General features: G+C 37.9%; 1 protein-coding gene across 1 annotated transcript in view; it reads right to left on the reverse strand.

Moving 5' to 3' along the window:
• The window catches only part of SEMA3C (semaphorin 3C), a 115,404-nt gene that overhangs the window by 39,370 nt on the left and 61,607 nt on the right, over positions 1-14,427 (reverse strand). The window contains exons 3-6 of the mRNA XM_079303153.1: positions 11,126-11,286; positions 8,738-8,800; positions 7,333-7,452; positions 3,624-3,714 (exon numbers count right to left, since the gene is read on the reverse strand). Of these exons, the coding sequence (XP_079159279.1) occupies positions 3,624-3,714; positions 7,333-7,452; positions 8,738-8,800; positions 11,126-11,286 (435 nt within the window). The remainder of the gene's footprint in view (positions 1-3,623; positions 3,715-7,332; positions 7,453-8,737; positions 8,801-11,125; positions 11,287-14,427) is intronic.

Below are 14,427 nucleotides of genomic sequence, written 5' to 3' on the forward strand. Positions count from 1 at the left end.
GAATTGAAATGGAGGGAAAATTGTTATGACTTTTGGGAAAACAGAAGTTTATTTTAAATTCATCAGCTCTTTATTTACACAGGAGTCTACACAGATAAATAGTGGGTCATGGGAATGAAATTTTCTCTGATTTACAAAGACTCAACCTAGAATGCATGAAAGCAATCAGATTTTTCTTAGAGACTTTATGGAACTGTACCATTAAATGCCACAGCAGAGCTGCATACACAGGCAACTGTTCTTGATATGAAGTTGCTTCATTTGCACTGCTAAGGACCACTGGAGAATAAGGGCTAATGTTATCAAAAAGTATCTCATTCAATATCTTAAGTATGCACTTCAAAGAGGTTTTTTTTTTTTTTTTTTGGTTGCAGAAGTAGATGAAGTGACTGGGTTGAATTTATTGCTGCTGTCAACTGGTACAGCATCTATTGCAGTCAGTGGATCAGTGCCAATTTTTACAGCAGCATTGTTACAGCTGCCCCAGGCAGCCTCAAGCTGACTTCAGTATTGCAGAGGCCAGACAAGCATATTACTGAACTTTACTCAGAGCAATATGGAGCAACAGTCATCCCTACTTGCTTCTACCTATAGTGTCATTATGCTGGAGCAGAATGAGACATGCAACTCCTACACTCACAGAACTGTGAGCTTCTACTCCTTGTGCAGGGCTGAAAACTCAGCCCATCAGTTGGGATGTCTATCTGTGTTTGAGTCTGTGTGTGTGCATAAATATATGTATATATAATTACAATTCTAATTACATATATTGTCTTTTTCTATCCTGTGAATAACCAAGCAATTTCCACTGACTAATGACAATGAAACCCCAGAGTAGAAAACAGTAGCTAAAATAAACTGTAACTCTCAGAGTGGGAGTGGTGGCTGAATACATTCCAGTACAGCTGGGTCCTTTGATTGATGTTTTTCTCTGTACTCCTGGACTACCCAGAGAGTGTGGTCAAGCTGGCAAGAGTCACAGGCTCAGAAATACTTGAGGCTATTTTCATGCTGTGTGTGTGTGTATGTGTTCATAATCAGAATGGAAGACTATTGAGAAGCTCATGAGAGAATCAAAACTCTGGAGACTGTGCTTTTCTTTTGCTAACTGAACCCTGGCAGGGCATCCAGCAGCCACTCTTCTGCTCTCACTTCTCCCTGAAATTACAAGATTCATGCACGGGGGATTTTAGCAATGCATTTGCTGCGTGCTGCTGAAGCATTTACCTCTGGAGCAGATATTGACAGAATGATGTTACATCTGTACAAATTTATAAATGATTCTGTATATTTGCCTCCTTGCCTCAATCCATCAGAACTTTATTCTTATTATGAAACAAACTGTCTGAAGGAGATCAGGTTTATGGGTCTCACTAAATGTTATGTACAGTCCTGTGCATATACACATACATACTTTGGCAACAGTACTACACTATGTAATTTTAATCCTATTACATTTCAATGGTATTACTTATGTCTTAAGCATTCCTAGTGTCTGTTTGCTAATCATGTATCACAAGAGACCCATCAGTTCCATTTCCTTCTGGTAAAATCCTTAAATTCCACACAGTATTTGGTCTGCACAGCACAATGAGTTCACTCTACTTCTCTTTTGTTACTGGGGAGAATTACTGAACTGATGAGGTATGTCTGCTTTTGTAAATACTTTGCAGTCTTGGTGGGGAGAAAGACATACATCCTGCACACTAGTAAAGCCAAGCTGCTTAAAAGCACATTTTTCATTGCTTTGATTTAAATGCATCTCTGTACAACGGCAAACTGTACAAACTTAAAATTTATTTTTATAGCAGCACTTTCTTCTGAAGGATGAATCAGATTTCCTGCTGTATTCTAGGCCAGTGATGCCCAAAATGGTCAAGAAATTGCATCTATATTTAAAAAGAGCTCTTTAATTGATGAAGAGTTAGCTGGTCTGGTGGTATTTACTATCTTCTGAAGCAGTGAGAGGGAATTCCTCTTGCAGAAAGCTCAAAGATGAGTCAGTACCTTGACTCAGTCCTCTCATTACAACATGAGCTGAGACTTAGAAAATGTTCACATATCTGGCATGGATTTTGAGGCTAAATTCAGCTTAACGTTTTTGATGTGACTGGACTTTACAACAGAAAGTATAAAATCCAATCTGTCACATAATCAAGACCAAGGAAGCCAATGAAGTTTATTAAGAGGAACAAAGCTGCCACAAATCTAGTGTAGAAAAAAATCAGCTTACTGTACAAACAATATTTCAGAAACAATGGTCTTTAATATTGCTATATAAAATCCAGAAGGAACAAGGAAAGGAAACAGTTGCTTCACCTAACAGCACCAGAATGGCAATGAGTAGCAGTGGACTCATCTATCACTGACTTTGAACAAACATTTTCTTTGCACAGTATCTGTAAACACTGTCCCTAGATCACTGTTGAGATAAAGGTGTAAGTGCAGCCAAAGTTCAGAGAGATGTCTAGGTAGCATTTTCCTGTTCTCGAAAGGTGTTCAGTTCATGTATCTGTGAATAGATATACTTGTCCTTTGTACTAAATAAATAGGCAATAAGGAATCCAAAGGAAAAAATAAAAAGGCAATTTATATTTTGAACAGGCCATGTAGAACAGACTGTATTATGCTTCCTTTAAGATCTATAAGACTTATAAAGAAAATATTTCACGTAATGTAATTGATGTAATTGATGTTGTAGGAAGCTGAATGACAGAAACTCTGCACATTGTTCCCTTGTAAACCTTGGGTGAAATACAGTACCTGTGTGCAATAAATCGTACCTACTAAGGAAGTCTCAAAAATCTGTGCAGCTGCTGCTCACTTCATAGCCAAAAATATAGCAAGGAGCAGGCACATGTTGAAAAATCAGGGCTTTGGCACTGGAAGTGTGTGAACATACTGCAAATCTGAAAGGTCAGGTTATACTGAGTATATATTTGAAGCTCTGCCTGGTTGAAAAAAAGAAAAGTATCTTTTACAGATGACTTAAGATGCACAAAGTATATTCCCCCTTTGAGTTTTCTTGTAGGTGTGCAACAAGCACAGCAGAAATCCTTTACTGTTTCACTTTCTGGCTCTTCAAATGGAAGAAAATTGAAAAAATGGTTGCATATAAAGGCAATTGAAGAATGAAGAGCTTTACAATAGTTGGTGGGCTCTACAGCAGCGATGATAACGAAAATGGAATTCAAAGCATCTGAAGTCTTCAGGCTTTCTTTCCCTGGCTACTCTGAGATTTTAAAAATAATTAAGAAAGACACAAGTGCTGTCTAGGATGAACAAGGTCAGAAACCATTCAAATAAAAATGCTAGACAGGGTAATGCAAAACTTAAACTATTCCTGGGAAAAAATGTGCAATCTGGAAAGGGGAGAACCTTTCTTTCCTGTGTCTCTCTCCCTCTCAATCACTTATTCCTGCACTTCATTTGTCCACCCATCTTAAGCTTCATACAAGCCTTGAAACATGGATTGACCCAGCCCTTGTGCCCCTCAGCCAGACCAAAGGCACTGCTCCTGGGAAGCTGAATTCTGTGTCCAGCTCCCTTGGGGCATTCCATCAACCCACCCTACACATGACCACATGGGTTTAGACCCCAGCAACCTCAGTATCTTTACTTACTGATCATTACAGACACCGTATTCACGTTGGGGTTGAAAGAACAGCGTCCCTTTCCTGATTCACACTTGGAGTCGATCTTGAAGATTTGTTCCTGCAAAGGAGATTTGTGTGTCACTTCTCATGTCAGAAACTATTAGATCTAAGCTGATTTTTATGCCTGGCTGTTTGCAGCATTAGTAATGCTCTATTAGCAATGCTCTGTTGGGTACTTTTACTTGTAGTTTATTCCATCATCTTGTAAGATAACACTGACACTTGGTTATTTTCAAGACTCTGGTTATAAATTCAATACACTGAATCAAAAAAATGTTCCCTCTGTCTCTGTTAAGGATAGGTAGATTGATCTCTGCAATAATATCTGTGGAGATTGCTTCAGTAGTTTCGAAGTTATTTACCATTTATTTTCTGAATATACCTGCCTAGGACATTATAATAAAGCTACTAGAACAATAATACGTATAAAACAAAAATCGCCTATGACAGCTGTCATTAGATCATAGCATAAATCATTTGGTCTTTACTGAGTTATCAGATCTCCAAAAATCCTCCAAATGACAGTTATTTCCTTCAATACAATGCCTCCTGGGTTTTTTTGTTTGTTTTTTGGTTTTTTTAAGAAATCATGGTACAGGGATTTGTTTATATGTCATGTACTGTAAGAACAGGAAATACATCTTGCAAAGTGGAAACAATTTGTACTGCAGCTTAAAATACAAACAATCTAAATATCTTTAGAAAATCTGCCCATTTTGGTGCAACTCTTCACTTCTTGGTTCCCAGCAATACTAGCACAGTGTGCTCAGCAAGAAATGACTCAGGCCCAAGCTCATTCCTTCAAAACTGCAGTCAGTACTGGCAGATACACTGACCCAACACAAACCAAGTCCCACACACTGTATACCAAGGAACTTGTTCATGCACTGCTACAACAAACTTCCAGGCTTCAACAAAAAGCCAAAAGATACAATTGCAAGAAAAAACCCAACAACAAATAACCAAACTTGAACATTTCAAAAGAAAAACGTAGGTGATAAAAATTCTAAAGGATGGCTTTTGTGAGGTAGATGCCCAAAATTAGTTATTTGAGAAAGGATAGCAATTCCTTATATTGCCTCCAACAGTTAAAGTAAATCACAGGGGGTGGGGATACCACACAAGTCCCTAAGCAGCCATTTGGCACCAGTGAATTGAAGATTACACCAAGCTCAAATGCACAGCTGCAGCAGGAAGTTTTCATATCATTATCCCCTCTCTTTTCCCCTTCTTCTGTTTTGCCTAATTTAATCTCAGAGATCTTATCTATTGTTTCTGTAATAAGCTCTCTAAACAATGTTAAAACATAAGTATGAAGTTTCTAATATGATTTTGGGTGGTTTCTTTGTTGTTTTTTTTCGCTTCTAGATTATGTGCATCTGGATTCTAATCCATATTTACTATATTAAACTCCTATTTACCAATTCAAAATGCTCATTACTCTTCCACTAAACTAGCTCCAGGACTACACTTAATTTTCATATATATTAAACTGCTATTTAGTCTTTAATTATTTCACATAGGGATTACACTTCCTTCTGTTTGCCTTTGACATTAGAATATATTTGGGTGACTAAGGGAGTAATTACCAAAGACCAAAGTATCAAGTGTGCCAAACAAGAAAATTAATTGTTTTATAACCTCTGTTTCAGGGAAAAGGGCAACATTTTGCCTCATCAGTAAAAGCCCCATTTTTGTGAGCTTATGTGGAATCCTGAGGAAAGAAGAGAGAAAAACAGACTCAGTTCTTAGGATTGCTGGATACAATTCTGTCAAGCTTTGTAGCTTCTAGAAAAAAACAGATGTGCTCTGTAAAATATTCATTTTGCACGTGCAAAAACAACCTTTTGTGCATTGAAAACTGTACCAAACTGAAGGCCAAATGATAAAAGCAGAGGAAAAAATGAATTTTCACTAGTTCCATCAGCACGACATAGCTCCTCATTCTGCTCTATCAATTAGTCATGCACAGATATATGCATGAGTTCAGAAAGAAATTCTTGGGTTTAAACTGTTATGCTATTGTTGGCCTGTACAGTAATGGCTTTGAGCATGAAGTGCCCACAGTCAAGTGTCTCCCAGACTCCAGACGTCTGAAACAGCAGTTTATTTAATCAATTGATCAGAGGCATGCAGCTATACAGACAGGCTAAGTGAAGCTGGTTCTGCTTTTCCAAGTCATGTATCTTTACTTTTCATTTAAGAAATTTAACATCTTGCATCATCTGGAGATGTCACTTCCTGCCCTCCCCTCTGTCCCAATCTCATTTACAAACAGTCTAAAATAATGAGATTCAAACTTCTCTGGGCTGCAATATCACTACTTAAGATGATAAAGAGTATTACATTAATTAAAGAGAAATGAGATCACTGTTCATGTTTTAAATGATTTTTCAAGAAATAGAATAATGCTAGGGAAAAGTGACCCCTGTTTCAAAATACATCAAAATAAGTTAATGCAGAATTTTTCAACCAGAAGGATGGATGTACCTAATTCTGCTTGCTTCTGCTTTTAAATCCAGCCCTACAATCTGTACTCTCAGACAATTTAGTAGGACTGAAAGTGCAGTGATTCCAAGTGCATGCTCTGTTAAGGAAGCTGGAGCCAGGTAGAGATCTACCAAAAGTCAATGAGATCATACCATGAAAACTGACCTGGAGAAATAGTGACTAATCACCTCTCTGGCAACCTCTGCAGCAGCCTTGGGTCCTGGCCAGAATTCCCATCCCACTCCCAATTAAATCAGTGATGAATTTCCCAGTGTCTTCCTGAGAAGCCAGCCCAGCTTTTAAAGCTGCCCTCACATGGCAAAGCTCCAGGTAGCACACTCTGATCCTCCTTCCCAACACATCTGCTTCCACATTGATCTGGAAAATATACTGCACACCCCTGTGCCTGCAGACATGAATCTGACCCAAAAGCTACTGAGGTGTTGCCTCCTGCTTAAGTGTCTTTCCTTTTCCTTCTGGTTGCTTAATTTATTACCTATTACATTTGCACATAAACAAACATTTCACTTTCAAATCAGGAAACTTGGACCGTGTACTTCTGAAACATCTGGTACTTATACTGAAAACACACTCAGTGAAACTGAATACAGAAAAACTGGAGACCTATCTAGAAAAAGTAAGATCTTGTAGTGAAGAGAAACTTACCAACTTCACCTGGGCACCATCTAGCAGGACAAAACTTGTGCAGTAGATAAATTTCCTGTACTGGGATTGCATCTAGATGGTGTTAAGCTGAATTCCAGCAAACCTAACCTGAATGCTTAGCCAAATTAAGGGCTTCCCCAGGGAACCAGTAACACATGGAAGTTATAAAAAGTAGACTTTGCATTATACTTTTCATCTAACTGGCTGCTTCCTTTCAAGTATTTCTTGGGCATTGTTCCTCCGAATGGTAGGAATGAATTCACCAGACAGCATCAAATAAAAAGTACTATCAAATATATCCCAGCATTCGCCATGACTGTGGAATTTTGGACAACCATCAGAACCGAGGCACGGCTTTTGCTCATGGCTTTGCTTCTAGCTGGTCAGAAAACCACAGACCTTTACTCTTTTGCTATTTAGCATCAGTGAAGCAGCCCAGTGAGAGCATTGACTGTATCATTTCGGAGCTCTGGGCGCTCTCAGGGCACGAGCAGCACGGAGCAGAGCGGCCGGGCGTTACCTCAGAGCGGCGTCCCCTGTTGACGTAGACGCAGACGGGGCTGAAGGCGCCGCTGCCGCAGACGTACAGGTGCGTGCGGTTGTAGGACTGCACCACGCGCACGAAATTGCCACAGCCGTGCTGCAGGAAACACACAACAGTCACTCCACCGGCCAGTGTCAGAACCCCAGAATAGACTCGACATGTAATTCTAACAGCATCACGAGAACAGCTACTGAGTTTGTTAGTCTCTGGATTCACGTCATTTTCACGTCATTTTGCCTGCTCTGGGACTGGGCTCTCTCTGATTGAGCTGTAGAGGAGCCCATGTAGCTTTCCCACTTCCACACAACAATCCCATTTTCATTCTCATATTTCTCTTGCATGAGAAGAAGTAGGACTTCTACAGGAAACCAAGGCGTAACCTTAGGAACTTTCCTTAAGGACACCTCTGAAACAGCCTCTTTTCCCCCCTGATTTGCTCAACATAAATGGACATAATTATAAAGTAAGCAAGTCCAAATATTAGATTTTTCTATTTGTATAAACAATTTGTTTCCAAAACTTTAAACTGAAGTTTGCAGTCAATTGTTGCTTTGTATTGAAGACCTACAATAACATCTTCAAATCATCATGAAAACTAAAACAGAATGTTAAAGGACCACACAGTTCACAGTACTGGATTTACAGTTTTTTTCCTTTCCTCTTTTCTCTAACTCTTTAGTTTTTTACTATGATCTAGGGTTAATGCACTTTAGGTTGAAAACAGATTTCTTAATGAGTATTTTTTCTTACCCAGATCCCAAAACTGCTTCCATATTCAATTGTCCAAACCTCACCCCAGGCAGCAAGAACTGCAGTTTTATGAGCACAGGCTTGGAAACTGTGCCATCAGTCATCTTCATGAAAGCCAGTAGACTTAATCCTTGTTTAGCAGACTGCACTGGTTAATTTACTTTTAAAGGCATTCACATTTCTGATTCAGCAGGAGCCAGCACCATTCAACATCATCTGTAGACTGGTGTACAACTGGGGTCTTAAGACTGCAGACAGTGGGCACCACCAACCTTCAAAGTGTCCTGGGGGAAGCAGTCAGCCAGAGAACTTCCAAGAATCAGCTCAATAGGCTGTTCAACATCACCCCAGGACATATCTGGAAAATTACTATTACCTAGTTTGATTAGTAACAACCAAAAAAGTTGAAGAAATGGACACTGTATATCTTCTCCCATCGGCCAGAGTCTGAAGGTGCATTCTGTTTACATTGCCTGATTTTCCAGAATTTCACTTTATAGATTGGCTTGCAAAGCATTTCAAAAGAAAAACAAACACTTCTTTCATTGTGCTTTGGCTGCACTCAAGGTGCTCTTACTTTATTGCCAAGTACCTAATTTGTGTGTGTGTGTGCTTGTGGATTATAACTCACCGTAGGATCCTTGCCAGCCATTTTGCACTCTTCAACCTTGTTTGCTGATGCTGGCCAGAAAATCTGTAAGGAAAGAAGTATTACTCAAGTAGTATACATATTACATAATCAAAAAAATAAATCTCACTACTCACACTAGTAGATTTAATATTTAGATAGAATTGAAACTTTGATTATAAGAATAGGAAGGACTTTTGTTGATAAATAAAAGCATGCACTGAACAAAATCAAGGTCCAAGTCTTAGGCTGACACATATTATTACATATTTTTAAGGCAAATTAATAAATTTATTTAATTTGTTTCTTCCAAGTATGAGAGATTTTTCACCACTATTGCCCAAATTACTACCCATCTTTACTTTTTTACTTTTACTGTACTTGTTGAAATTGTTCACACTAGAAACCAGAAGACTTAAATACTGAGAGAGGGTTCTGGTTCTCTTTTTTCAACTTTATCATGAAAGATTTGGCTAGATTATGATAAAACCTACTAGAAATCTCAAGATTTCACATTGATTTCTTTCAATTTTTCAAGAAATACCTCAATGTCTGAATGTTTATCTGCATACCTCAAACTGTAAATATTTTGAGTTTCTTCCACTATTTATTTTGATTTTGAAATAGGAAAGACATCCATTAAAAATTTATCCCTAGAAATCTAGTAAGTGACAGAGTCTGATAACATTTAGCCTCAAGATAACATAAACAATACTATTAAAAGATCTCTGTGTATATATGTACACACACATATATATGTAGAACTGTGGATTTGAATGTATATGTATATAGGATTTCTACAGATATATAAGATCAGCAAAGTGAATCTGTTGTTAAATAAACAAATGGAAACACTGTGTGGATTGCAGAGATTCACTCTGAGTCTAATACTGGGTGATCACATTCACTGCCAGAAAGCTTTCTGTGTTTTTCCTTTCCTCTGATTTTTTTTATTCTTGTTTCTCCAGGCCTACATGAGCTGTTGAAATGGCTCACAGCTTTATACTGCAGAAGATATTTCATGTAACAGAGGCTCTCCTATCTAACCAAACTCAGCACAGGATTAAATCCAACCTGCCAAGAACAGGAGGGAGTGTGCTCTGCTGGGGCACAGCTCCTGCCAGACCAGGGCTGCAGGGTCACTGAGAGATGGAAATTAGCAAAAAAGGTCACAGAAGGCATTTCAGATCCTAGAAGGCAGCCCCATTTCAGAGGGAGATTTGGGTACCATTAGGAGGAGGGAAGGATGCATTCACACCATTGAATGAGAGGCATTTAATTTAAATGTGTAAGTTAGAATGAGCCTCCGCCAGCTCCCTGAACAATCAATTCAGGTGGACAGGCATGTCCAGAGGGTGATTCAGAGCAAAGCCTAATTTAACTGTGCTCAATCACTCTCTGGCAGGGCCCCTCTCTCCCTTGACACATTAAAAGCCTTGTCTCTTAAGCAAGGCATTTATCTTCCCTGCTGCAAGCTGGGTATCCTCAGTCCTTCTGAAGTACAGTAATAAAGCCCACAGATTGCAGGGCTGATGGATTTGGCACACTCTATGATACACTTTCAGGCAGGGTAGTAGCTGTGATAGTCTAAAGACAGGCAAGACAAAGCCTGTAGACAGGTAATGGCTTAACAGCCAAGCTTCTGGGCACACAAGCACTTCTGCAGGTCAACTATTTCAAAAGCAGAGAGTCTGAATTTCAACAGGCTTTGGATACAAGAGAGGAATGTGTAAGCATTTGATAATGGTATTATTTTCACACTGAGGTTGCCTGCTATTGTTTGGTGAGAGAACACAAATTCCTTGGAAAACACCATCTCAGTAAGTGAGAGAAGTCAGAAAAGAGGTGTCAAGGAGTAGATGTGGGTCATGGTGCCCAAAAACCCCAAATAAAGTGTCTCAGCTACCCAACTGAAGGGCAAAGGCTGATTCAGACATAACAAGAGATTGGAAAATAGTTCATGATTAGGGCTCAGAGTACAAAACATAAAAAAATGTAGTATAAGCTTAAGGACAACTCTGTCCTTGCTTTTTTTCACATATGGTCTCAGAATTATAGTGTATATCTTACTCTTCCTCCAGGATTCTTCTAGAAGTGCATTGCTGAGCTATCTTATCTTGGAGAGAGGTGGAAAGCATCAAACCACCCAGATTTTCCTTGTGAGGTCAGGCCAAGAAGAATATTGCTTCAAAATTAGTAAACAGGTCCATTTTAAACAGTGTTTGAGAAACAGTGTATAGCTCCATCTGCTTTATACATAAAAGGACTGAAAACTCAATAAGGTGTGGGCATGGACTTCCATGCAAAATAATCAAATACTATTTTTTTGTCTTAAAAGGAAAGGCATGGAGTAAAGCAACCTCAGATTCTCAAAATAAAACTTGAACTTACACTGAGGGGGTCTTGGCTTATATTGTTAATATTCAGAGACAGAATATGATCTTTACTCCCCACATAGATCCGATCCTGATCTTCATCCATCAATAATATCCTGTAATCCAGGGGGCTCTGGGATATCCTGTGATACTCAGAGGTCTTAGTTTCTTGCAGCTCTGAAACAGCAAACACAGTAGCATAGTAAAGCAGTTCACTCACGTTTCTTGCTTCTCAACCTGCATTTCTTTTTAAATAAAGGCATCTTTGGACACAAATGGGGTCAGAGAGGGAAGGAAACACCTCACTGGACACTCAATAACAAAACAATTGCTGAGGCAAGCCAAATTTTCTTTTCCCAGTTTGAATACAATTATTCTGTACATTAAGTAGATAGACAAAGCTCATAAAAAGCAGGCAGTGCTGTTATTCATTCATCTAATTAATTCTTATTTTAATGGATATTATTATTTACAGCTTTGGCTTTTAAGGAACATAATTTATTAAATTAATCAATGTGTTCAATACATTCTGAAGTTTATGACTGCAGAAAATCCACATGATCAATGAAAACTATGTAAGAACATTTTACTTCATTTTCCTAACAGGGGGCTTCATGAAGAATAGGTTTTTACCATTTTCAAGGTCAAATTTTACTTTGTTATTCATCACCATGCGTGGCTTACTTAAAAGAAAACAAAATTATTCAGTCAAGCCTAAATCTGTCTGTTCATTTGGTTATTTGTTTACGGGTTTGGATCAAACTAACAGAACTGTAGAAGGACCTCTACTTTTCTATATAAAACTTTCTTCAACAAAGTGAAGTGAAAACATCCTTTGATCTCAGCAGTGCAGGATCAGGCTTGTTACATGAACAGCATAAGCAACTGCAATATAAGGATTACTTGCTGCCCTCAAGAAAGCTCATGCTTCCCTTCTTTGCTTGGCCAATAAATTTTGGCTCCTATTCAGACTGTTTTCAGTAATAACAGAAAAGAACTCTCAAGAGCTGAGAGTGGAAAAATAAAACTTGAATAATCAATTTGTCTTTTTAAAAATATTTAACATATAATTATGCTTTCTTTCTTTATAAGTATTAGGTTTGAATTGTGTTCCCTGTGACTCTAAAAGGGTGGTGAATACACAGTACTTATGAAAATGAAGCTCTGCTGTAATTCATAAAATTTAAGATCTGAATCCACAGTTTTCAGTTGCAAATGTTGTCTGGGACAGTATAGCCTGTCACTTTTGCTAGGTTTTTTTAAAGCAAAGTTTTTTGCTCATTCTTTCCCAATGGGAAACAGTAAATGTCTTATACAAAATTAGTTGTCAAAAGCTGTTGGTATTTTATAAAACAAAACTCTCAAAATAGAAATACTTTTGTATATATGCTCTATTAAAAAAAAATGCAACAAAAGAACTGTGCCTAAAATATGTACCTTCTCCAAAACACATATTTGCTGAAAGCAAACTTTTTTTCAAGTACTTGGAGAGCTATTTTTAACAGCAGGCATTAAGTTGAAGCACTAGGATTCACACCTGTCTAGTAGAGGCATGATTTTCAATTATATTTCAATGACTGAAAGAATACTTATCAGCATATAATTTGCATTGATAAATATGATACATAACTCCAATTAATTTTTTTATCATTGTTAAACAGTTTCATAGGAAAATGAAAAGCATCCCCAATTACTGATAGTTGTGTTTTGATTAATTGGTATTTGAGACAGCTTTCAGGAGCTGAGTGCATTTATTTATGGCAATATAAAAAGAAACCAAATAGTATTTATCTTGTTCCTAGACAACAGAAAACATACAATAAAGATTTACAATCTGGGCTTAAAAACTGAAAAAGAACTTTTTAAGTGTATATGAAAATTGTTCACAGTACTTTCAGAAGTCTTTCTTTAGTACTTTGAAAATCCATGTTTTTTCTTCACTTTAAAACAATCCTTGCTGTAAGCTTTCAGCTAGGATTGTCCCAGGCACCTGGAGACTCCCCAGCACAGAGCCATCAGCACCCAGTGCCTCTGGCCCTCTGAAATCCTCACAAGGCTCAGACACTCACACTCATCCCTTTTCCTGGGGCACTATTAACTACACCATAACATTTGGCTGAGGTGAAACTGAACCTTCTCCTAACTGCACAACTGATACACCAGGAAAGCAGAGATGAACTGGGAGGAGGCAAATGTGAGCCCAGTGACTGCACAACATGATGTCCCCCCTTACTGCCTCACTGACTGACTGAATGGAAACACCGTGACTGATGTACAAGATAATCGTGATAATCATGATGATTGGTTTTAAACAAGAGACAAAAACAGCAACAGATCTCCACAACTCTCATTTATCAAAATCCATTATTTTCTTGGAATTTTAATCTCTTTGAAATGGTATTGCTCTTTCCAAGGCTCCTTAAGGGTAATCTGCTTCCATCAAGCTGCTGATGAGCAGAAGACCTCATGTCGGGTTACTAGACTAGGGAAACTCAACACCACTCATAAGAGGAAGGAAAGCTGTGAAAAAAATACTGTCACATTGATTTATTGTTTTTATTTCTTTTAATGCTGAAGCTTACAGCTTATTACACTCTCTGGCCTACTCAAGCAAGTAGGGAGGAAATTTAGAAATAATTAAATTTTATTTTCATTCAGAAAAATTTACCACACAGTCACCCAAGAAATTTTGATTTTTTTAAGATTTACTATCTGGTTGTTATTGCTTGGAGAAGGCAGTGGTTGCAAAGATGCTGTGTGATCTTTCACATTCCTTTTCATCTCTCTCAAACAGAAGTTTTTGACAAAAAATTAACTAGACATTTACTGGCATTCAGAGCAATTCTATTCCATGCTTTGAGAATTCAACCAAACATTGAAAGCAGAGAAACCTATACAGAGAATGATGCTACAGATAGCTCTCTAAATATTAAAAATTTTATTTGACAATAAAACATTATACAAGTAACTTTCATTCTTAATCATACAGAAATAATCTTTGCTTGTAGTTTTTCTTCATCAGTTGGTGAATTTTGCTTATCCCTGGGGATAAAACCAATATCAAATTGATCCCTACTGTAAGAAATCTGATCTTAGAGGACAGGTTGCTTTAATGAAAAAATAAAAGCTTCAGTGAATTCTCTTTCCAGAATTACACTTACTGAACTGCAGGTTTTGGAGATTCCAGTGACTGGAGGTTCTCTCTGTACACAGTGCACAGCTTACTGACAATTAGACAGTTTAAGTCCTACTCTTTAATTATCATTCTAGTCCTCCACAAAAAAATATTGGTTTTAAAAATTCATGTTCTCACAGAAG

The sequence above is a fragment of the Erithacus rubecula genome (genome assembly GCF_903797595.1).
Source record: "Erithacus rubecula genome assembly, chromosome: 4".
Lineage (NCBI taxonomy): Eukaryota > Metazoa > Chordata > Aves > Passeriformes > Muscicapidae > Erithacus > Erithacus rubecula.